Here is a 23,038-nt window from a genome sequence, read left to right as displayed (position 1 = left end):
ACTGTACAGATGTTCACAATATGATCATGCATGCTTGCTGGACTGTGGGGGCTTTCCTTTCCCTCAGCAATAAATGATACTTGGATACATCCATGAACTCTGCTTGGCTTCTTAAGCTTGGCTTCCCCTCTGCTGGAATCAGATGTCCTGCTGGGCTCCTTGGGAATGGCTCCCCCTTGATGTGACTCTGCTAGGCTCATAGGTCTTGGTTCATTTTTGACTGGGGAAAAAATAGTTAGAATCTCGCAAGTGCCATCCACTTGTGGCACCAAAATGAGATGGCACTCATAGCTGGCTGTAGATCTTCGTAATATGATGTACCCTCTCCTTTTTCATGCTTTGATCAGCAGTGAAATAGTTAATGTTGTCATTTATGTTATCATCAGATATCAGTACTGAGATGAGGCCCCTTGAGATGAAAGTATACTGCAGTTTGTTTCCTCACAAGCAAGTAAATGGCAATAGTGCTGTGTACCATTCTTCTAAACCAGCAATTCTCCAGATCTTTCACTCCTTCAACCACTTCATAAGGTGAGATCCTCAACCCATTGCCATTGGTTCACACTTCATTTTATTATGTAGCTGTTTCACAGACAGTGTTGCAGTACCAATGTGCTTCCCTGTGCAAGTACATCTCAGGAAACGTTGCAGAACAAAATACTGAAGAAAGCATATACACATAAAGTGGGAATCTGAATAAACTAGAAAGAGTGTGTATCTCTGATTCTTTAAAAAGAAGAACTTGCCTCTTAGGTGTTGCACAAAAGAAAACGCTGATCTATTATTAGGAAGGTAAAAAGGCACTATGTTCAGTGAGCCAAATCCTGGTTCCATTTGAGTCACCAGGAGTTTTGCCTTGTGCAAAAGATTTGGAGAGATGGGAGACAGGATGAAATTTCCAGGGCCTCCTGAATTATGTAGACTGGATATTGGTAGTACAGCAAGTTATTCTAAAGCTATCCAGAAGCTAGCTCAGCCTGCAATGTAAACCCAAAATTAAAAAACAAATATTTGTTTGTTTGGGGGGAAAAACTCATGTAAATCAATTTGTCAACCTCTTATTCTCTACTCCCCCTTATCTTGGACCTGTTCCTCTCCCCAGACTGGAGCTGTGTAGCCTACTTGGAGGCAACTTTCTGAGAGAGAGTCCTAAGATAACTTTTAAGTAAGGTGTTTGTAGTAGCATCCACAGTGTGTTAGACACTGAATAACATAGAGAAAGGCACAGTGGCTGCTCTGAAAGGCTCACAATCTAAAAAGACAGATCAAGAGTAAAAAAAATAGGGGCAAGAGGCTAGAGTATAACCAACAAGTAACGTGGTCAAGGTGACTGGCCATGTCTTGATGAGCCAATGTGTTGGGGATTTTTCAAACTAGATAAACAAATTGCCACTCAACTATTGACTTTTGTGAGTTCTTCTGTTAGTATTCAATAAGAAGACTGGATTACCATATATGAATTTTGCTCTTAACATTACATTTCCTTCAACCTTATCCAGACACCAGTAGTCATCTATATAAATTTAAAAAAAATTATTTTAAATCTCATGTGCCATAGCCTTCATTTCACTGCCAAAGATCAACATTGACATCATCACCTCAGCATGGTACACATCATGAGAAACAATGTTCCACAAACCACACTGTGTGAAAAAAGGCCCTGCTAATCAGAGCTCTGAGATTGTTTTGTGTACACAAATTAAAGGCATCTATGCCATATTTTTGTTGTTAATGATTTATAGCATGTTCAAGAATAACAGACCCAAAAGCACACATAGCTTATTATGTTACTGTGCTTTAAAAAGGGATCTAAAATACACTATTTCTTTAGAAAACAGTGATTTAACTACAGCAATAAATAAAATCCAAATCTACACAATTTTCGTTGTAACTCTTCACCCCCCTCTCCCCTCCCCCCCCCTTTTTTTTTTAAAACAGTCTTTCACAATTTTTTATCCTTGCTGTTATTCAGGAGGATGTGCATTTTTTATGCTTTGTATTATGTCTGCAAGCAAAGCAACTGGTATTTTACCTGTTGATGTGTGGAAGCGACATTGTCCAGTCATTGGATCATACTCCTGGTTTTCATTGGAACAGAGACACAGGAAGGTGCCTTCTACGTTTTCACAGAAGGCTTCACCACATATCCCACTCAGCATTTCACATTCATTCACATCTGGAGAATGAAGCATAAATTGATTCAGACGCATTCTCCATCACTGACAGCTCTTTATTTTACCTGCTCTGTCTGTGCCAATATTGTCTGCAGAAAAACAAAGGCGATCCCCAAGGAACAATCGAAACCTGACTACTACTTAAGTGGACTCCTAAGGAAATTAGTTTGTCTGAGGAGATAAAAGCCATTGAAAAAACAGTAAAATTATAAAATGACAGTGTTGATTTTAAGGTAGACCAGAGTCCTAACTTTTTTACTCTCTTTCTCCCTCATCCCCATTTCTTACAATGTAAGATATTGACTCCTTTTGAGCTATGTTTGCTATTACCAGGACAGCAGGAAACCCACCTTATTTATTTATTTATTTTATTTAACAGATATTGTGCCAAAACTTGCTGTCATTCTTTCAGAGGTCAGTGAAATCAAAGAGTTCAACAGATAGATGACAGGATTTGGGCCCTGGTATACAAACAGAATTCTCTTCTCCCCACCCCCTGAAAAACTGCCTTCCTGCACCGTGTCCTTTTTGTCCTCTAAATTCATTTTTGTAATAGACTTCTCACCCACAAAACCCTATAGGTTGCTCTGGAGCCCAGAAACATTATTCTGGTATCACCTAGTTAAGTCCCTGTGGAGCAATGCAAGTCTCCTCTTCTACAGTAAGGCCTGGGTCCCGTGGTACTCTCAACTGCTGTTGGCCTGGGACCAAAAAACATTCCATGAATCATAAACTTGGCTCCCAACACTACTTACCTCATCTAAATACTATGAAAAGTTGCTATTTGACAGGAGAGTTGTCTATGGTTTGAATGCCACAGGATTACCAAAAATGCTCAGCACTGGCTTAACTGCTCCCACTGAAATCTATCGGAGTTTTACATCTGACTGTCCACAATACAGCACATCCACTAACTACATAACGAAAATTATTACATTATTTTTCATAATTTATACATTTATTTTTTGTATATTTAATTGACAATATGCAGTATAATATTTGTAACAAAGCATACTGGCTCTTTTTTTATCCACCAAAATAAACATGTAGCCATATAATATACTACACTACTGATTTTATATGCTTTTATCTTATCTGGATCAGCTAAATTGACACTTTCTAAATTAATTTAATTAATTATTTTCTTTTGTTTGCTGCATATTAAGAAGTTCAAAGTCTTCTTTGGGGAACACTGTTTACAAACTATGCAAACACATATTTTTCATAAAAATGTTTTTGGTAGTCCATTTACATCAAAATCATTTACAAGCATGTTTGAATACTTTCAACATCTCCTATAATCTCATTAGCACATATCCAACTCAGCAAAACTCTGTGGTTCTTCCATAGTGCAGAATCCCATTCATTTTACTAACAGCCAGAAACAAAAATAAGCTTCCACAAACTTTCTTTTCTTCTTCTTCCCTTCCTTACTTTTTCCCCTGAATTTGCTGTAGTATTTGAAAAGTTATTATATGCAAAATATTACACACAAACCAATGATTGTCACATTACAAAAGAAAAGCAAATATCAACACAGTGCCATATGGGACAGCTCATATTTAGGATTGGCAGAATTCAATTTTGATTTTTTTTTCTAATTTCAATGAGTAATATTGATTTCCCCCCCTGATTTTTAACTATTTTTATAGTTGCCAGAAATTAAGGTGGGGTTGGGGTCGGGTTGGGTTTAGGACTGACAGTAGGGGTGCTGAGAGCTCCCAGCACTGACAGTTGGGCTGCAGGGGCTCCCTGCACGGCCGTGGGGCCCAAGCTGCGGGGGAGGCTGTGAGCCTGGCCCAGCGGAGCAGAGATACCTGGCCAGGACTGCAACGGGCTGTGAGGTACTGCTGCACAGTTCCTGCCCAGGGATGGCTCCCACACTCCTGGCTGGTGAGTGAGAGAGTGGGGCCATGACAGCAGAGGTCTCCCTGCACAGCCACAGGACTGGTGACACCTGAACCCTCCAGGCACAAGGTGAGGGAAGGTCGTGTTCTTGACAGAGCAGCAGAGACCCCCAGCCAGGGCCATAACGACGAGTCCCTGTCCATGGGGAAGGCCACCCAGCCGCAAACGGCTCCTGCCCAGGGACGGAGCCATTCATCAGCAGGGTGGCCTCCCTCGTGGCTGGGGGCTCATCCTCCCTCTTCTCACAACCTAGCCTGGGATCTCTGCTCTGCCCTGCCAGGACCTCAGCCTTCCTCACACCTTGCGCCTGCAGGGATTGGGTGCCATCGGCCCTGCAGCAGCTGAGAGAGACCTCTGCAGATCCACCATCCCAGGAGTGAGGGAGCAGGTCCATAACAGTGGGGCTGCAGTTGCACTGCTGCAGGGTTGGTGACACCCGATCCCTGCAGGCGCAAGGTGTGAGGAAGGCTGAGGTCCTGGCAGGGCAGAGCAGAGATCCCAGGCTAGGTTGTCGGTAACAGGTTGCACTCCTGTTACCGACAGTTCTACCATTGATTTCAGGCTGTTTATCAAATCTATCTATTTAAACTGAATCCTGCCAAGCCTATTTCCATTAGTTCAAATAGGCTTAATTTGTCTCAGTTTATATTTCATACCATTGGGGAAAAAACCCATCACTCCCTTAGAATTAATTTTGCAGAAATTTATTTCCTTTCAATTCAATCACTAAGATTAAGGAAATCACAAGTTGAAGCAACATTGGCATTCACACCAGATGAAGGCCCCAATCAAGGAAAGCATCCCTATTCAGCATAGCACCCAAGTATGTGCTTATGACAATGGGATTTAAATATGTCCTTAAGCGATGAACTGAAGCATGTGCTTAAGTGCTTTCCTGAATTGGGACCTCAGTTAACATGCCTTACCACCCACACATCAGAAAACCAAACAGACTCAGACTCCTCACCTGCACAACAAAATCCCTTTCCTTTCCACCATGTAGCCATCTGCAAAGCATACATCCAATTCTTCAGAATTGTGCACACATGCACTAACTTAACTGTGCCCTCAGAACCTGTAAAGAACTCGTTACTTTTGCCAGTAAAACTCTGTACATTGGCAACATCATTTTTCTGGGGCTACAGTTAATGCTGCATGTTTGGGTATGATAGTGAGGAAATGGATATATCCATCCCCCAGCTCCTGGAGCAGCCCAGTCTGTCTTCCTGGAGCCATTTGCTGAACACAACCGTGAAGGAAAGCAGGCGGTAACAAAAAAGAGAAGTAGCTCATGGAATGGGAGAGCTCTAGGTACTCCGGGCATTACTAGAATAGGTTTTGCCAAATTAGGAGGATCATTTAGAACGTTTTACATATAAATTCCCAACTGGCCCACTTGGGAGACATTATCAGAATGTGCATGTTTAGCTTGGAGTTCGTAGGAGCTGTGGTTGTCTAGCTAAAGGGAGTTGAACTCAGGACCATATTTGTAAAAGAGCATTTTAAAGTATTTGTTTTCTAAAAGATTTAGTAACACTGGCAGAGGAAACATTATAGAAAACTCCCTTTGCCCAGGAAGAGATAGTGTGCAGAATTTGGAAACTCAATGAAATCATTTGTTTGATTAAGATAGGGATTTTACCCCTATTGTTATTTAAATTCTCAATGCAATCTTTACTATGTAGTCACTACTGATACCTCCATAATTCTGTAGGTAACCACAGACGTCTACAAGTTGGCAACACCCAGTTGTTATAAAATAAACTATATAAAAATCAAGGAAATCCTCACTGCTTCGTGACTGATGGGCTATACTGTGCAAATGACTCCTATTCAGAATACAGAGCTCAGTCGGATCTGAACCTGCAAACTATTATGCATCTGCTTCATTTTAAGCACCTGAATAGTTCTGCTGACTTCAGTGGCATCAGGGTCTCAACAAGGTCAAACTAGAAGTTGCAGGCACAGAAAAACTAAAGCAAACTGTCAACATGTTTAATAATAACCCCCCCAAGCCATTAACTAAGAAATAGACAGATATTTGCTTTAAAAAGCATTTATGCATTCTGATTTTTAGAGTCAGCTCCTAGTCCCAAGTCATTGGGAATTTTTGCCATTGATGTGAGTGGTATCAGGAGTTATCCATATACCATATAACCCAGGGGTGGGCAAACTACGGCCCGCTGGCTGGATCTGACCTGTCAGGGTTTTGGATCTGGCCCGCGGGATTGCAACCCCCGTGGCACCGTGGGCCCCGCACCACTCCCGAAAGTGGCTGGCACCACATCCCTGCGTCCCCTGGGGGGGAGGGGGGGAGAGGCAGAGGGCTCTGCGCACTGCCTTCACCTGCAGGCACCGCCCCTCGCAGCACCCATTGGCTGGGAACGGGGAACCGTGGCCAATGGGAGCTTCGGGGTAGGTACTCGCAGGTGAGGGCAGCGCACAGAGCCCTCTGCCCCCTCCAGGGGCCGCGGGGACGTGGTGCCGGCTGCTTCCAGGAGCGGCGCGGCCCGGGGCTAGGGTAAGCAGGGAGCCTGCCTGAGCCCCGCTGCATGCCGCTGCCATCCCGGAGCCGCTCAAGATAAGCGGCGCCGGACCGGAGCCCGCACCCTGAACCCCTCCTGCACCCCAGCTCCCTGTGCTGAGCCCCCTGCTGCACCCCTCCTGCACCCCAACCCCCTGCCCTGAGCCCCCAACCCCCTGCCCTGAGACCCCTCGTACACCCCGCACCCCTCCTGTGCCCCAACCCCTTACCCTGAGCCCCTTCCTGCACACCGCACTCCCTCCCGCACCCCTACCCCCTGCCCCAGTCCTACATTCATGGCCCTGCATGCAATTACCTCACTCAGATGTAGCCCCCGGGCCAAAAAGTTTGCCCACCCCTGATATAACCAGTAACCTCTCTCAGGTTTCTATCAGTAAAGAGTTAAAAATCAGAACTCTTTACAAATTATGATTTTATCCCACAAATTAATTCATGTGAAAGAGAATGCACAACAATAAAGGTCTTTTTTCTATTTCTATGAATCCTTAGAGAAATAAAGTACAAACTAAGTTGAAAAGGCCTATTGACAGCTTGAAGCAGAATCTGATAAAAGCCATAAACTGAACAGTCATGATACAGTTCTAATGAAGTACAAATTGTGTACAAAGGCCAATCTGTTTTAAGAACAGTTCATAGGGCCAGATTCTCTGCTGTGAGTGAGATCCATCCAGTGTAGTGGAGGGAGAACACAACATAAGAACGGCCATACTGGGTCAGACCAATGGTCCATCTAGCCCAGAGGTTCTCAACCTTTTTTTGCGGAGGCCCAACCCAATATGCTTTCAAAAATCCACGGCCCACCTGTGCCACAACGACTGGTTTTCTGCATATAAAAGCCAGGGCCGGCGTTAAGGGGTAGCAAGCAGGGCAATTGCCTGGGGCCCCATACCACAGGGGCCCCCACAAAGCTAAGTTGCTCAGGCTTCAACTCTATGTGGAGGGGCTCAGGGTCCCGGGCTTTGGCTTTCTGTCCTGGGCCCCAGCGAGTCTAATGCTGGCCTTGCTTAGCGGACCCCCTGAAACCTGCTCGCAGCCCCCCAGGGCACCCAGGTCCTGGTTGAGAACCACTGATCTAGCCCAGTATCCTGTCTTCTGAGAGTGGTCAGTGCCAAGTGCTTCAGAGGGAATGAACAGAACAGGGCTATTATCAAGTGACCCATCCATTGTCAACCAGTTCCAGCTTCTGGCAGTTGATGGACTTATTCTCCAGAGCTGGCACTAGCCCCATAAGCAGACTAAGCAATTGCTTAAGGCCCTGAGCAGTTCAAGAGCACCCTCCCCCCCGCAATTTGCTTTTTATTATAAGAACTTGCTTGTTTTAGTATTGTGGTGGGAGGGCAAAAATATTCCTGCTTAGGGCTCTCAATGGGCTAGCACTGGCTCTGCTATCCTCTATGAATTTATCTAACTCTTTTTTGAACCCACGTATATTTTTGGCTTTCACAACATCCCCTGGCAATGAGTTCCACAGATTGACTGTGCGTTGTGTGAAGAAGTACTTCCTATGGTTTGTTTTAAACCTGCTGCCTCTTAATGTCATTGAGTTACCCCTGGTTCTTGTATTATGTGAAGGGAGTAAATAACACTTCCTTATTCACTTTCTCCAAGCCATTCACCATTTTATAGACTTCTATTGTTTCCCTCTTTAGTCATCTCTTTTCTAAACTGAACAATCTCAGTCTTTTTAATCTCTTCTCCTTTGTAAATTGTTCCATACCCCTAATAATTTTGTTGCCCTTCTCTGTACTTTTTCCAATTCTAATATATCTTTTTGAGATGGGGGGGACCAGAATGGAACACAGTATTCAAGATGTGGGTGTACCATGGATTTATATAGTGGCATTATGATATTTTCTGTTTTATTATTTATTCCTTTCCTAATGGCTCCTAATATTCTGTTGGCTTTTTTGACTGAAGTTGCACATTGAGCAGATGTTTTCACAGAGCTATCCACAATGATGTCTTTTTTGAGTGAAAACAACTTATTTAGACCCAATCATTTTATATGTATAGTTGGGATTATGTTTTCAAATGTGCTTTACTTTGCACTTATCAACATTGAATGTAATCTGCCATTTTGTTGTCTAGTCACCCAGTTTAGTGAGAGATCCCTTTTAAATTCTTTGCAGTCAGCTTTGGACTTAACTATCCTGAGTAATTTTGTATCGTCTGCAAACTTTGCCATCACACAGTTACCCCCTTTTCCACATCATTTATGAGTATGTTGAACAGCACAGGTCCCAGTATAGATCCTTGTGGGACCCCATTATTTAATTCTGTCCACTGTGAAAACTGACAATTTATTCCTACCCTTTTCTTCCTACGTTTTAACCAGTTGCTGATCCATGACAGGACCTTTCCTCTTATCCCATGACTGCTTACTTTGCTAAAGAGCCTTTGGTGAGGCACCTTGTCAAAGGCTTTCTGAAAGTCCAAATATACTGTATCAACTGGATCGCCTTTGTCCACATGCTCATTCACACCCTCAGAGAATTCCAATAGCTTGGTAAAGCATGCTTTCTCTTTACAAAAACTGTATTGACTCTTCCTCAAAGTATTATGTTCATTTATGTGTCTGATAATTCTGTTCTTTACTATAGCTTCAGCCAATTTGCCTGGTACTGAAGCTAGGCTTACCGGCCTGTAATTGCCAGGATTGTCTCTGAAGCCTTTTTTAAAAATTGCCATTACATTAGCTACCCTCCAGACATCTGGTACAGAGGCTGCTTTAAAACTGCTATTACCACAGTTAGTAATTCTACAATTTCATATTTGAGTTCCTTTAGAACTCTTGGGTGAACATCATCTGGTCCTGGTCATTTATTACCATTTAATTTATCAATTTATTCCCCAAACTCCTCTATTGACACCTCAATCTGGGACAGTTATTCATATTTGTCACCTAAAAAGAATGGCTCAGCTGTGGGAATCTTCCTCATATCCTCTGCAGTGAAGACCAATGCAAATAATTCATTTAGCTTCTCTGCAACAGCTTTGTCTTCCTTGTGTGCTCCTTTAGCACCTCAATCGTCCAGTGGCTTCCTGCTTCTCATGTACTTAAAGAATTTTTTTCTGTTAATTTTTCTCTTTTGCTAGTTGTTCTTAAAATTCTTTTTTGGCCTGTCTAATTATATTTTTACCCTTCACTTGCCAGAGTTTATACTCCTTTCTATTTTCCTCAGTAGGATTTCACTTCCAATTTTAAAGAATATCTTTTTGTCTCTAACTGCCTCTTTTACTCTGTCATTTAGCCATGGTGGCATTTTTTTGTCCACTTACTGTTTTTGTTTGTTTGTTTTTGACTTGGAGGTATACATTTAGTTTGAGATGCTATTATGTTGTTTTTAGATAGTTTCCATGCAGCTTGCAGGCATATTTCACTATTGTGACTGTTCCTTTTAGTTTCTGTTTAATTAGCCTCCTCATTTTTGTGTTTGAAGTTAAATGCTATTGTGGTGGGTTTCTTTGGTATTTTCCTTCCCTACAAGGATGTTAAATTTAAATACATTATAATAGCTATTACTGAGTGGTTCAGCTAAATTCACCTCTTGAACCAGATTCTGTGCTCCACTTAGGACTAAATCAAGAATTGCCTCTCCCCTAGGGGTTTCCAGGACTAGCTGCTCCAAGAAGCAGTCATTAATGGTATCTAGCAATTATATCTCTGCATCCTGCCCTGAGGTGACATGTACCCAGTCAATATGGGGATAGTTCAAATCCCCCATTATTATTGGGTTTTCTGTTGTGTAGCCTCTCGACAAGGGTGGGGCTTGTTGGTTATGCCTCCCTAATTTTATGTCCATTATTGTTCTAATACTGGCCTTGGTTCCCATCATCTGGGAACAGTTGGACACCATGAACTCTGGCCACACTCCCTTATCCCATATTATTTTAGGGCTGCAATGGATGGGTAGCATCCAGCTATGGATAGTTTTCGGTCCTAAGGAATCCCCTCCAAAGCTCTCTTTGTGCTGCCTGCCTGAGTTGTGTGAAGGGAGTGCTGTGAATCTGGTCCGTCACACTGAAATAAATTTCAAAAGCAGCACTGGCTCTCTCTGTAGTGGTGCTCCCACACCAGATGTTAATAGGAGCAAATGTCGCATTTTAATGAAAAATAATTTAAGGTCTAAAACTCTGTTTTTCTGTTTAAATGGGGGTGAGAATACTCAGCACCTTGCAAGCTGAGCCCCAAAAGAGGACCAGAATAATTTTTCAGTAAAACCATTTTTTACTGAATATATAAAAAAAAAAAACTTTTTTTTGCCACTCTTTCACTCCCCTCTGTTTTCATTCAGCTTAGTGTTACTGGCAAATGTGTTTCATCCTGAATCTAGTTTGAAGAAATTGCTTAACGAATACCTTTTGTTGATCTGGTATTAATTTTATATTAGAGACTTGTGCTGCCTCAGATGGTGCTCAGGTCCAACCACCACTATTAACAACAGATTTGTAAATCTATTACTCACTGGAGAAATCTACAATATTTACACATTTATGGAATTCTCACATCTTTTCACAGTGATAGGTGTCTTTCCTGGAGCCTGAAGGTAATGTTAAAACCTGTTCAAACATACTGTTTCTAAGGAGGTATGCTGTTTAATTCAGACAGGCTGTACCACACGCCAGACTATATTTCCTGTAGGAGGTAGTACAGAGTTCTGGCTAGTCAACTAAGAGACTAAACAGATGTTGCATTTAAATAAGCTGAAGTATTAATTTCAATCCATTATGATTTATATTTGTGAATGGCCTGACATTTGCAGAAATAGTGGTTTTTTTAAAAATAGATAAAATGAGTGGCTCAGCTTATTTGCTGTTGGTTTCCATTCCAATCCTAAAAACAGGTTCTCCTTAAACAGATACACAGTAAGTACCCACATCGTTTACTGGGTTTAGTGAGAAAAACATATTTGAGTCCTGTGTTACTCTGAAATGGTGCAAATTTAACACAAAATGATGGAAGACAAAATAATTTTACGAAGAAATAAATTTTCTTTTAAATCAGTTTTTCATCACTGGGGTGATGCAGTATTGATTATAAAATCTAAAAACTCACCCACACACCCTTGCCCATCCTGTGGGTCCTGATACCCCTGGTAACAGAGGCAGCGGTAGGAACCAGGTGTATTTTCACAGAACCCATGACTGCCACATAGAGTGTTGTTAACACATTCATCAACATCTGCAAATAAGACATTTTAACATCAGACACAATACAAAGGCAGTTTGACAGGTAGACAATTACATCTCTACAAGTAGATACAGTTAGTGTATCTGTAGATGTTAAGGGAAACAAACACAAAGGACAAGAAACAAAAATATCACTAGTCACATAATACTCTACAGATAATTAACTTATGAGCATCTATAAGTGCACTTTTTTAGAACAATATAATAATAGCGATGTACATACATGCTTCAGATTTACTCTATTATAACAGCTGCATGCAGATAGACAAACACTGAAACAACAACTTCCTAAATTTAATTTTATGGGCAACATTTTATGCAGGACTGGCAAATTCTAGCCATCTCACTCTCCACAATATTAGAGCTTGATCCAACAAAAATCACCGTAAATAATACAATTCTTGTAAATGGAACTCTCTCTTTTAGTGTTTTCTATGGTGTCCATCATTTTAGTATTAAATAGTAAAAAATACGGGTGAAGTTCATGCCTGTGGAGAAGGCCAGCACACTGAGGCCCTAATTCAGCAACGTACATGCTTAACTTTAAAAAATGTATTTAAGTCTCATTGAAATCAATGGAACATATGCGCTCAAAAGCACATGCTTAAGTGGGACTTAAAGAGTAGTATGGACCTTATGTTTAGGGGGAGGAATAGCTCAGTGGTTTGAGCATTGGCCTGCTAAACCCAGGGTTGTGAGCTCAATCCTTGAGGGGGCCACTTAGGGATCTGGGGCAAAATCAGTACTTGGTCCTGCTAGTGAAGGCAGAGGCCTGGACTCAATGACCTTTCGGGGTCCCTTCCAGTTCTATGAGATAGGTATATCTCCATTTATTTATGTTGGCCTTCTGCACAGGTGCCAGTAATAAAGATTTGCAGATCGGGCCTTTAGGCACTAATTCTGTAGATTTATACAAATGAACAGCCTTACTCCGGTGTGTCAAATTTTTAAGGTGCAGAAGTATTTTCAGAATTGAGGTCTTAGTGTGTAGCTCCTATTTTTGGTTTCTTGCCCTCCACAGTGAGCATCCTAGAGTACTGTGCTGAGTAAGTCTGCTCTCCTGACTGACTCAATTGCCACGTCAGCCTATAAGGAGGCTGCTTGTGGCAGAGAGCAGTCTGTTATCGTAAGTGTATTATGAGTACTGTGAATATATTATTTTAATCTCCATTCAAAATAAGACCTAAAACCAAAGTCCTGACCACTTGTGGTCATTAAAAATCTCATGGCATGTTTTTCAGGAGTAAGAATGTTAACCCCAGTATCCTGGCTAAATCCCAGTTTGGGTTATTACATTCTGCCATCTTAAATCACCCCTGCAATTTCAAATGGAGAAGTTATTTCTGCATTCCGTTTCTAAAAGCTATTGTAAATGTTGAGTAGTGATGCTGTCCACTGTGAAACACCTTCAGTGTTCTGCTGCTGAGGTGGCTGAATTTCAGTGGTGAACAAAGTGATTCTTTTTAATTTATAAAAAGCGCCAAGTTTAGGCTGTAGCTGTATGTGAAATTAGTTGTGCACACTAAAACATACAGAAACTGAGAAAAAAGTAAATTACAGAAGGATTCCAAGAAAAAAACCCTGGGAATGGAATTCAACATTTCTTTCCCGACCAACCTCATATTGATGGCACCTATACTCATTCTCGCTATCTCCACTAAAGGCCTTACATATTCATTCGGCTGGAAATTTGACGGAACAGAACTTTGAACCACCCCATAGAAGAGAACCCTTTGGACAGATAAGCATTTCCACAATGTTACTCTTTGGTAAATCTCAGGAAGGAAAGAATGGAGACATTCAAGTGCAGCTCTGTCTACCTCTCCCAGTGTTCGGAGATGTCAACAACACCTCATCATTTACGATACCAAAGGCCTAAAAAAATCAGGAAAGATATGCCTTGGTTCATCTCCCGAAAGAGATCATTGAGCAATGATATCAATAAAATCTCTTAAAAATACCCAGATCTAAAGTCCAATTGAAAGGGGTCAAGGAAATCTAAGGTCTCTGAATCACCTGGTCACTGCCCCTCAATGGCTGCCTAAATTTTGGCAGCCTTTCACTCATAGGCTCCGACTTCCCCTCTGCCCCATGGGTGCTCGATCCCCCCCACCCTTGGCCCTGCCCCTGCCCCACCTTCACCCCGCCCCAATTCCACCCCCTTCCCCAAAGTCCCCGCCCCTGCCTCACCTCTTTACCGCCTCCTCCCCCGAGCGTGCCACGTCCCCACTCCTTCCTGGAAAGTCCTAAGTGCCGCCAAACAGCTGTTAGGCAGCGGGCAGGAAGCGCTGGGAGGGGGAGGAGCGGGGAGGCCATGCTCAGGGAAGGAGGAGGGGGTGGGAGCAGGGGGAGCTTGGTTGCTGGTGGGTGTGGAGCACCCACTAATTTTTCCCCGGGGGTGCTCCAGCCCCGCAGCAACCATGGAGTCGGCGCCTATGCTTTCACTGCCTGCCTATGGCAGCAGTACTACCCAGAATCTCTGCAGTGCTACAGGCTATGGTTCTACCCAACATACCCATCCCACTCATAGCCCCACTCCCATCCCTGTGCAGAGTCTTGTGAAGGAGTACTTGGAGAACAGCCTTTTGTTGTCTGCCTCAGATGGTGTTCTAAAGGAATTTTCCCTCAGCTGGATCTAGGGCCTTCAGAGCCCCTCTATGCTGTTTCGGCCTCTTTACATGGCATAAAGGGACTGGAGCGGGGGGGAGAGTCTCCCTCATAGACTTCTAAGGCCAGAAGGGATTACTCTGATCATCTAGTCCAGGGGTCGGCAACCTTTCAGAAGTGGCGTGCCGAGTCTTCATTTATTCACTGTAATTTAAGGTTTCGCGTGCCAGTAATACATTTTAACATTTTTAGAAGGTCTCTTTCTATAAGTCTATAATATATAACTAAACTATTGTTGTATGTAAAGTAAATAAGGTTTTTAAAATGTTTAAGAAGCTTCATTTAAAATTAAATTAAAATGCAGAGCCCCCCCGGACTGGTGGCCAGGATCCTGGCAGTTTGAGTGCCACTGAAAATCAGCTCGTGTGCCATAGGTTGCCTACCCCGATCTAGTCTGACCTCCTTTATAACATAGGTCAGAACTTCACCCAGTGATTCCTGCATGAAGCTCAATACATTGTGGTGGAACTAGAAAGTATCTTTTAGAAAGACACCTAATCTTGTTCTAAAGACTCCAAGTGGTGGAGAATTTACCACTTTCTCTCCTAAGCTGTTCTGTTTAATTATCCTCTCTATTAATGTATATAAAACTTATGTAAAAATGTGTAAAATGTATACTTATGTTAATGTAAAATTTCCAACATTGCTCTGAAATTTAGAAATACTTTTCTTGTTATATTTATTATTGTATTTGGTATTTTTTTCACTTATAGCTTGGATTGCCACAAGAATATTTTACTATTGAAGGTAATATTACTTGGAAACATGCGATAAGACGACTTTATCAGTAGTTAGTCAATAGATGATTGATTTTTGCCAATACATGTTTTTAATATAATTCTTTTTATCTTGATTTATTAAACAGATCAAGGAAAAATACCGCAGTAATTAATCTTGAAAATGGTTATTTGTCTTTGGTAAAGAATACTATCATTAATACATTTATCTCACAGGAATTGAATGTGATAATAGGAATGGGAATGGGCTGTCAAAAAATTGGTTATTGAACTGTTCAACATCACAACAAAAAAATCAGTAAAATTAACAGAGCAGTAAGAGTAGCCAATACGTGTGTCTGTATTATAGTGTTAAAGAAACATGATCAAGGTTGAGAGGTCAAAAACTTGTCTTGCATTCCAAATACTTCCATCTCCTAACCAATCACCATAACCATAGGACAATTATTATTAAAGATGTATCCACTATAGTCAGAAAAGCAAAAGCAAGTGTACTATGAGAGACCCAGGATACATGCACTTATGGATGCACTTTTCTGACTGTCTCCTCTTGCTACTGCGAATAAGATCTTATTTTATCTGTTAACCTCATATTGTGGTTTGCAGAGTTTTGTACATGTGGCCACAGAAAAAGGTCATGTTCTTGCACTCTTTATTCAGACAAAACTTCCATTCAGGTCAAATGAGAATTCTGTCTGAGAAAGGAATATAGGATTGAGAGCCAAGTGTATAAGACAATACAAAGCAATGCATTGCATACATTTCCAGTGGCCAGTTACAATTTAATAACAGGGATTCCTGAGCCACAGAACACAGTTATCCTATTAAAAGTCTACACAGAGAAGACAAGAACTAGGGATTTAAAATTGTATAAATTACAGTATCCTTTTTTCTTAATAGCTATATATTAAAGAAAACAGATGGGAAAGGATCATATAAGTCTGTTCTCAAAAGGTAAAGTGAGGTCATTGACTGAAAAGCAGCAGAAACAAAATCCATCATTGCAACAAGTGTCCTAATTAAATATATAACACATCCACAGAGGATGATTTTGTTTTTAAAAGTACACAGTCTGAACATGACTGACTCATACAGTGAGTGACTGGGAACCTACAGAGAGGGTCCAAGCACCAAATATTTTTCCTTGTCTAGACAGCTCACTCAAAGGCCTCCTGTTTTACAGCCGGAAAGGGCATTTGTTGCTTTAATCACCCTGTAAAGCATGTGGCTTGTAATGGGCAAACATCTTGCTACATGGAGACAAAAGTGGGGGAACATAAGTAACTAAGATACCATATGTCTATACAATTAAAATGTAGCTTTGTAATTATGATATATTTCAAAATCCAATGCCAGTTCTGCATTCCTTAATCAAAACTCCTACTGATCTGAAATCAGTAAGAGTTTTACCTGAGTAATGAGTGCAGGACTGAGTCCCTGAATAACTAAGATCTTTAAAAGGAATGCCTCAAATCAGCAAAACATTTAAGCATGTACTTAAGCCTATACCTATTCAGCAAAGCACTTGAGTCCAAATTAAGGGAAACATTGCTTTCAGGAAAGCACCTAAAGATGTGATTAAATTTAGGTATCTGCTTAAACTGCACTGAATTCTATTCAGATTGTAAGTTTTCCAGGGCAGGGACTGCTTCCGTCTACATGTTTGTACAGTATAGTGCCTAGCACAAAAGAGCCTCAATATTGGTTGAGACCTCTAGGTACTTCCATAATACTCCTAATAAATAACAATAATAGTAATGATGAGGGGGCAGTTAGAATAACTAGGATTTTGAATATAGTGTTTAGATGGCCACGGTATTGTTGGGTGGCTATTTCATGTGGTGATGGTGATGTGCATCTCTGGCTTAAGGAAGAGGTTTCTCTGTTTTCCATTCAAGTTCTGGGTCACTGCTTTAGTCTCAAGGTCAGGGTGGATACATTATGGCGAGGACCCCAATCTGTCTACTTCAGCACATGTGAGAGGGCTGTCAAAGCTTGCTAGAAAACCATTAAGTGTTCACCAAAAAGGTGGCCCATTTTGGAAAGTGCCATGAATTTATTCTGGGTTTACTTTTGACAGGTCAAGGATGGAGTTTCCGACTTCACGGCAGAATATTATTTAAGTTGAGGTCTAGTATGTCTGTGATGATGGCCTTTGCACACTGCATTGGAGGAATTCACTTGCACATTTACTGGACCATACCCATGGCCCCAGAGGAGTGCCAGAGTTCCTGCTCCTCCTTCCCAAAACCTCCTTCTCTTCCCAGCAAGGGCACAGTTAAGGTTGTGATGTGTGGTCTGTGGTGAACAATGGCTATGTAAGTGTCTGGATGGAGTAAGGTGTCTGGATGGAGGGGTAGAAATTATGTATTTTTAATCACGTAACTTCTCATTTCCCCAATGTTGAGGTTTGTGGTAGGTATTTTGTGTGTACAATAGCCTTAACTGATACACAATATAGTGGTTTTTGTGTATGAATTTCCATTTTTTTTGTTTTAGAAAGATCTATTCTTCACCAAAGTCCCCTGACAGCTCAGACGGATGACAGATACCAAGTGGAGTAGGGAAGGAGCAGAGAGTGTGGGGAGCTTTGGTGGGCTGAAAGATACAGACATGTTATGGTAGCACTTAGAGGTGTTGGGAGCTACTACGTGTGAGTTGGTTCTTGGCACAGAGAGGGGAGATGCTGGGGGCGGGGTGTCCCAGAAGAGGCACTAGGGTGGCGCTGGGGACAGAATTGAGAGTTGCCAGGACCAGAGGAGAGGCTTAGGTATCAGGGCAGGGCTGCTGCTTAGCACCGAGGATGCTGCCATGACTTATTGCTGCCGAAGCTGGCCGACAGTCGGCTAGGGAAGAACCTTTGCAAGAATCTCAACAAGCTCAATGGAAAGCTAATGAGTCCCCCAATGTTACTTCCAAGAGTCTCCTTATTAGGTAACTCTGTCAAGCCTGATCACCAGATTCAGCTCCTGGGAAGGGGGCAGTGATGGAATACCACAGCTACTACAAAGGTTTGATTTACTCCTTGGAAGAGGGTAGAGTCTACATAGCTGTGCAGTTTACTTTGGCCAATAGCCATAAAGACTCAAGACCAGGATTAAACCACACAAGCTCCTTAATCATCTTACGTTGTTGTTTTTAACTTTCCAGAAAACATCTGAACTTGTAAGAAAACAACCCAGAGAGATGGAAAATCTTCTTTCCACATTACTAAAGGCAGCTAAATCCAGCAAAATGTCCTTAGTCCCTACTCTGATGATATAAACAGCTATTCTCGTTCACTTATCTAGAAGTAAAATTCACAAAGGCAACTAGTGTGAAGAACAGTAGCTTCCGCAGCTGGAAGCCACATCCTCTTACAGTACCTGGAATGTTATAGGTTTTTTTTTTTTTTAATTTTATGTTAAACAGAATTCTGAAAATTATGGACATACAAAAACCAGAACTGAAGTGATTGGTGTCTGCTTGAAAGCTTTTTTCAGCTTTAGATCTTTACATTTTTATTATTTTTTAAAATTAAAATGATTGCATACAGCAGCCAATTATAAATGAAAAGGATTATTACTGCTTCAGGAGACTATAAGCAGCCTTGCTTAGTCAAGTTATTAAAGTACATTTCCCAATGTCAAATATACTGCCTGATCTGTATCCCATATACACCACCAGTTACCTGTGAATCATGGTTAATGGGTTTTGCACTTTTTATTTTATTCTCCATTGTTTATAAATATTATTTAGATGCCTGGATATAAATCTTCTGATTTCATTTTTTTCTATTTGGTTAAAAATCTGTCTCTCTTTTTGTTTGTAATTAAGATTAACTTTGTACACATAACCATCATCATGAATGATGCCACCACATCTCTGGGAATAGTGCTGGTTAATTAACTGGCACAGACCCAGCCAGACTGCCTCATTGTTTTTGTGGGACCCTAAAACTGTAGCTACTGCTTTTGTTTAGTTGAGGTGGTTGTTTAATTCGGGCATTGCCTAACTTTTTGAGTGTTTGACTTTGCAACCTTGATAATGTTCCTTTAACATAGAGTTTTGTTTTGTTCTTGTGGTATAGAGTGTTTAGTTTAAACCTTTCTGACTTCTTCCTTATGCTCTACAGTGAGGAAGACACCTACTATAGTGTTCTTGTTTAGAAACTGAAGACATTTAACCCTTTCCCTGCTAAACACTGGATGGAGTCTATATATCCTGCACAATTTTACATGAATAATTTTAGCAGTCTGGATTCTGGGAGAACTTTGAAGTATTCTCATTGTTTGAGATCATAAAAATGCATCCTACCCCCAGAACTCTTCAGATCCACTGTCTCTTCTCTACTTGACAAGGCTATTCTAATGGCAGGAAAAGCATGGCTCTTTCAGTTCATGCTACTATTAATTACTGAGCACTGACAAGATGGTTGGTGCCATACCAGTTCTAAATATTTGACTCCCATCTCTTCATGGTAGTACAGCAATATCCCATTGCCAACAGCATATTTGGCTTTATTAGCTATTACTACAGCAGGTATATTATATGCTAGACAAAAATTACTTCAATTTCCCCCCCTGGTATATCTTTCACAAGGTGCGGGGAATGAATACAGTAACCAAGCAGGAGGTCTCCACATGCCCTCTCCACTGCAGAGAAGGTCTTTGTACCAGCCCTGAGTAGACTGATGGGGTGAGGTTTATAGAGGTGGCACCATGTGTAAATAAGCTTACATGGGTTAATTGGCCTCCAACACTAACATTTGGAGTGGAGAAGCTGGTTGGGTGTCTGAAGTCCATTTCCCCTAGTTTCCAACACAAAGCTGCTTATAACTCTATCCAGTATTTCTGCTATTCGTGCATTCTCTAGAACTGCTTCTCAAGATGCCTGCTGGTTTTTTTGTTTGTTTGTTTGCATTGTTTAATTTTGGTTTTATTCCTCTTGAATCGTTGTTATATGTTTCACAATATTTCTGGACTGAATAGTCCATGTATCTATATGAATGTCCATTCTTAATCTGGTTGGTGGAACTTTTACTTTTTGCTTTGTTGATGGTAAAAATAATGTTTTCTGTGTATTATGGATCATAAATCTCTTTTTTTAAATTCGCCGTAAGGACAGTAGAGCAGCACCACTGGCAAGTGTGTGCTTTCAATCAGCAACAGGACACTTTCTTATGTTGGAGCCAAACAAAAACCCCAAGTGCACCTCATCTGCAAACTTTCCATGCCTGTGGTTGAGGTTTCTCACCATTGTTATTACTGGAACTGTTTTTACTACCATTTATGAAAAAGATCTACATATGTGTGTGTGCGTGCATGTGAGAAGGGGGAGGGAGAAAAAGAGGGGGATGTATGAGTTTGGTTTAAAATTGAAAATTCTAATTTGAAGAACTATTTATTTGTAGCTCTGAAAAGAAATTTTAAAATGTCTAAAACACTAAGACAGGATTTTAAAATAGCCTCATACAAACAGAAATTAACCGTGATTTCCAATTTGATTTATTTCTACTGCAGGAATATTTTCTCCATGTCTGTATTTTTAAACATATTACAAACAGGGTTTTATTGTTTCAAATAGAACAATCAGAGCATTAAAAAGTTAAGGTTTGACTCTAAAAGATTTGAGAAGCCCTAAATTAAAGGTGCCTAAACTTTGTAGCAATAATGGTCACACTTAAAACTTGCCAAGAGTCTGAATACCCCCTCTAATTTATGTGCATTTTGTGACCAATTCTCTCCTTCCACCCCCACCATGGGATTTTAAAATAAAGGAAACATTTTCCAGCTATGAATAGTTTCCCCACTTTACAGCTGTGTGTCTTCTTGCTTCTCCCTCACCTTTTTCCATTTCTTTATTCTATTCTCTCTCTCTCCTTCCATCTCTCTCTTTCCTTTTTCAATTAAATCCCCCACACATTGCAGTTTAATTTATTAAATATTATAAAGCATTAAGGTTGCACAGTTAGTCACCAAAAGACAAGAAAAGCAGAAGTTGAGTTTCTAACATTCACTCAGTCTTGCTGCTTGTTCTGTACATTTCATACTATACATTTTATGACACGAACAGTAATATTAAGCTACATGTTTACCAGAAAAACAAGAATATAAAACACCAAATACTTTATATGCAAGGTTGCTATATTAATGTTGGTTTTGGAATCTTACAGCCAAATTGTGACCATCTTATTTACCCAACTAGTTTCATACAATCAATGGGATTACTTACATGAGTAAGAATCTGGCCTTTAATTTTTGCATTTCTTAACTTCTTGTGACTAACTATGCACAGTCAATATTGCATTAGCATAGCATCTAATACTTAGTTCTCTAGATTCTCTTTAAAAAATTTAACGCAGCTTTAGGTGCTTCAAATGAGGAAGACGACAGCTTTTATGTTGTTTGAAATGTTTTTAGCAACATAAGCACTTAAACTACCTGAAATCATTTCTGTGGCATATGGCTACAGGGTGAAATTCACTTTGGTATCACTACTCATCTCACCTTCACATGTTTGGCCATCTGTAGAAACTGAAAAGCCTTGCTCACAAATGCAAAGGAAAGAACCATCTGTATTTAGGCATTCCCCATGTGGCAAACAGAGTTCAGATCCTTCACATTCATTTATATCTGGAAAATACAGAGCAGAGTTGTAAAATGTTTTAAACTCCTCTCTCTAATATTGCTTTTGCAGTTGATTCCAATGTGCATTAGTGTTTGGCATATTGCAACAACCTATTTACATTGGTTAATGATGGTCAGTTAAACTGTCAAAATGTATGTGAGGAATGCTGATACCTGTTAGCAGAAGTATGCTTCAGTTGTCATACATGATCCGTTTTCAGCCATGGGTGAAAGTGCTAAATCAGTAAGAGTATGTTTACTAGAGTGAAGGGTCAGATTTTCTATGGTGCTGAACAGAAGTTTGGCAGAGAGGGAGGGGCTGCCAGGAAGCCAGTAATTACACCACTCTGACCCCAAGCACAGGTTAGAGCAGCATATGGAACTAACTTCCACCAGCTAAGCAGATGCTAAGGGCCAATATGTCAGCTAAGCACAGACAGAGAGTACATTCTGGTCTAGCCATGCTCCCTTCACTTGACTCCCAATGAGGCTAAGTGGAGGATGGGGAGTGGTGCAGGGGTTAGCTACATCAGCTCTGCACTAGCTGACGACTCCCTTGTGTCAGGAGAGGAATTCTCAGATGGCCCAATCTGACTGCTTTCTGGCCCCTCTGTGCTGCTCAAGTGGCACAAAAGGCCCAGAAACCCAGCCGAGCTTTCGGTACACGATCTTGACAGCAGAGTTTGGAAGATTACATTGTTTCCAATAAGCTGATTTTCTACACACTGCAGCCAAAAAGCATCTTTAGAATTTGGGCATGTTCTCAAGCTGTCGGTGCATACGGAGCAGTCAAGCACTGCTCAGTTTTCACAAGTAAAGATATTTTTTCTGCCTGCCTGCCCTGCAAACTCAACCTGGAATTAGAAAATCAACTTTTTGTTCTTTCTGGATCAAGCATCATCAACGATAAAAATGTCTGCAGCCAGAACTTAGTCAATAATTCTGTTGATGATGCGTGAGCCAGAATAGAAATCAGCTCAACATTCTGGAGCAGTGTTTCTCAATCCATAGCCCGCGGGCTGCTTACGGCCCAATCAGCACGCATCTGTGACCCATCTGACATCCTCAGGGTCAGACAGGTAGTATAAATACTCTTGTGTGGGTGCAGGCCACAAAACATATAGAAAGCTGTATATGCGGCCCACAATGTAAATAGGTTGAGAAACCCTGTTCTGGAGTCCCGTTGGTTGTGGAGCGTAACTAGGGGTG

At 41.1% G+C, this 23,038-nt stretch overlaps 1 protein-coding gene across 1 annotated transcript in view; it reads right to left on the bottom strand.

The window, feature by feature from the left end:
• The window catches only part of LTBP1 (latent transforming growth factor beta binding protein 1), a 320,752-nt gene that overhangs the window by 58,903 nt on the left and 238,811 nt on the right, over positions 1 to 23,038 (bottom strand). Inside the window, 3 exon segments of the mRNA XM_065401641.1 lie at positions 2,033 to 2,176; positions 11,684 to 11,809; positions 21,710 to 21,835. Of these exon segments, the coding sequence (XP_065257713.1) occupies positions 2,033 to 2,176; positions 11,684 to 11,809; positions 21,710 to 21,835 (396 nt within the window).

The sequence above is a fragment of the Emys orbicularis genome, chromosome 3, assembly GCF_028017835.1.
Source record: "Emys orbicularis isolate rEmyOrb1 chromosome 3, rEmyOrb1.hap1, whole genome shotgun sequence".
In the NCBI taxonomy this organism is placed as follows: domain Eukaryota; kingdom Metazoa; phylum Chordata; order Testudines; family Emydidae; genus Emys; species Emys orbicularis.
This window is presented reverse-complemented; position numbering and strand designations above follow the sequence as displayed.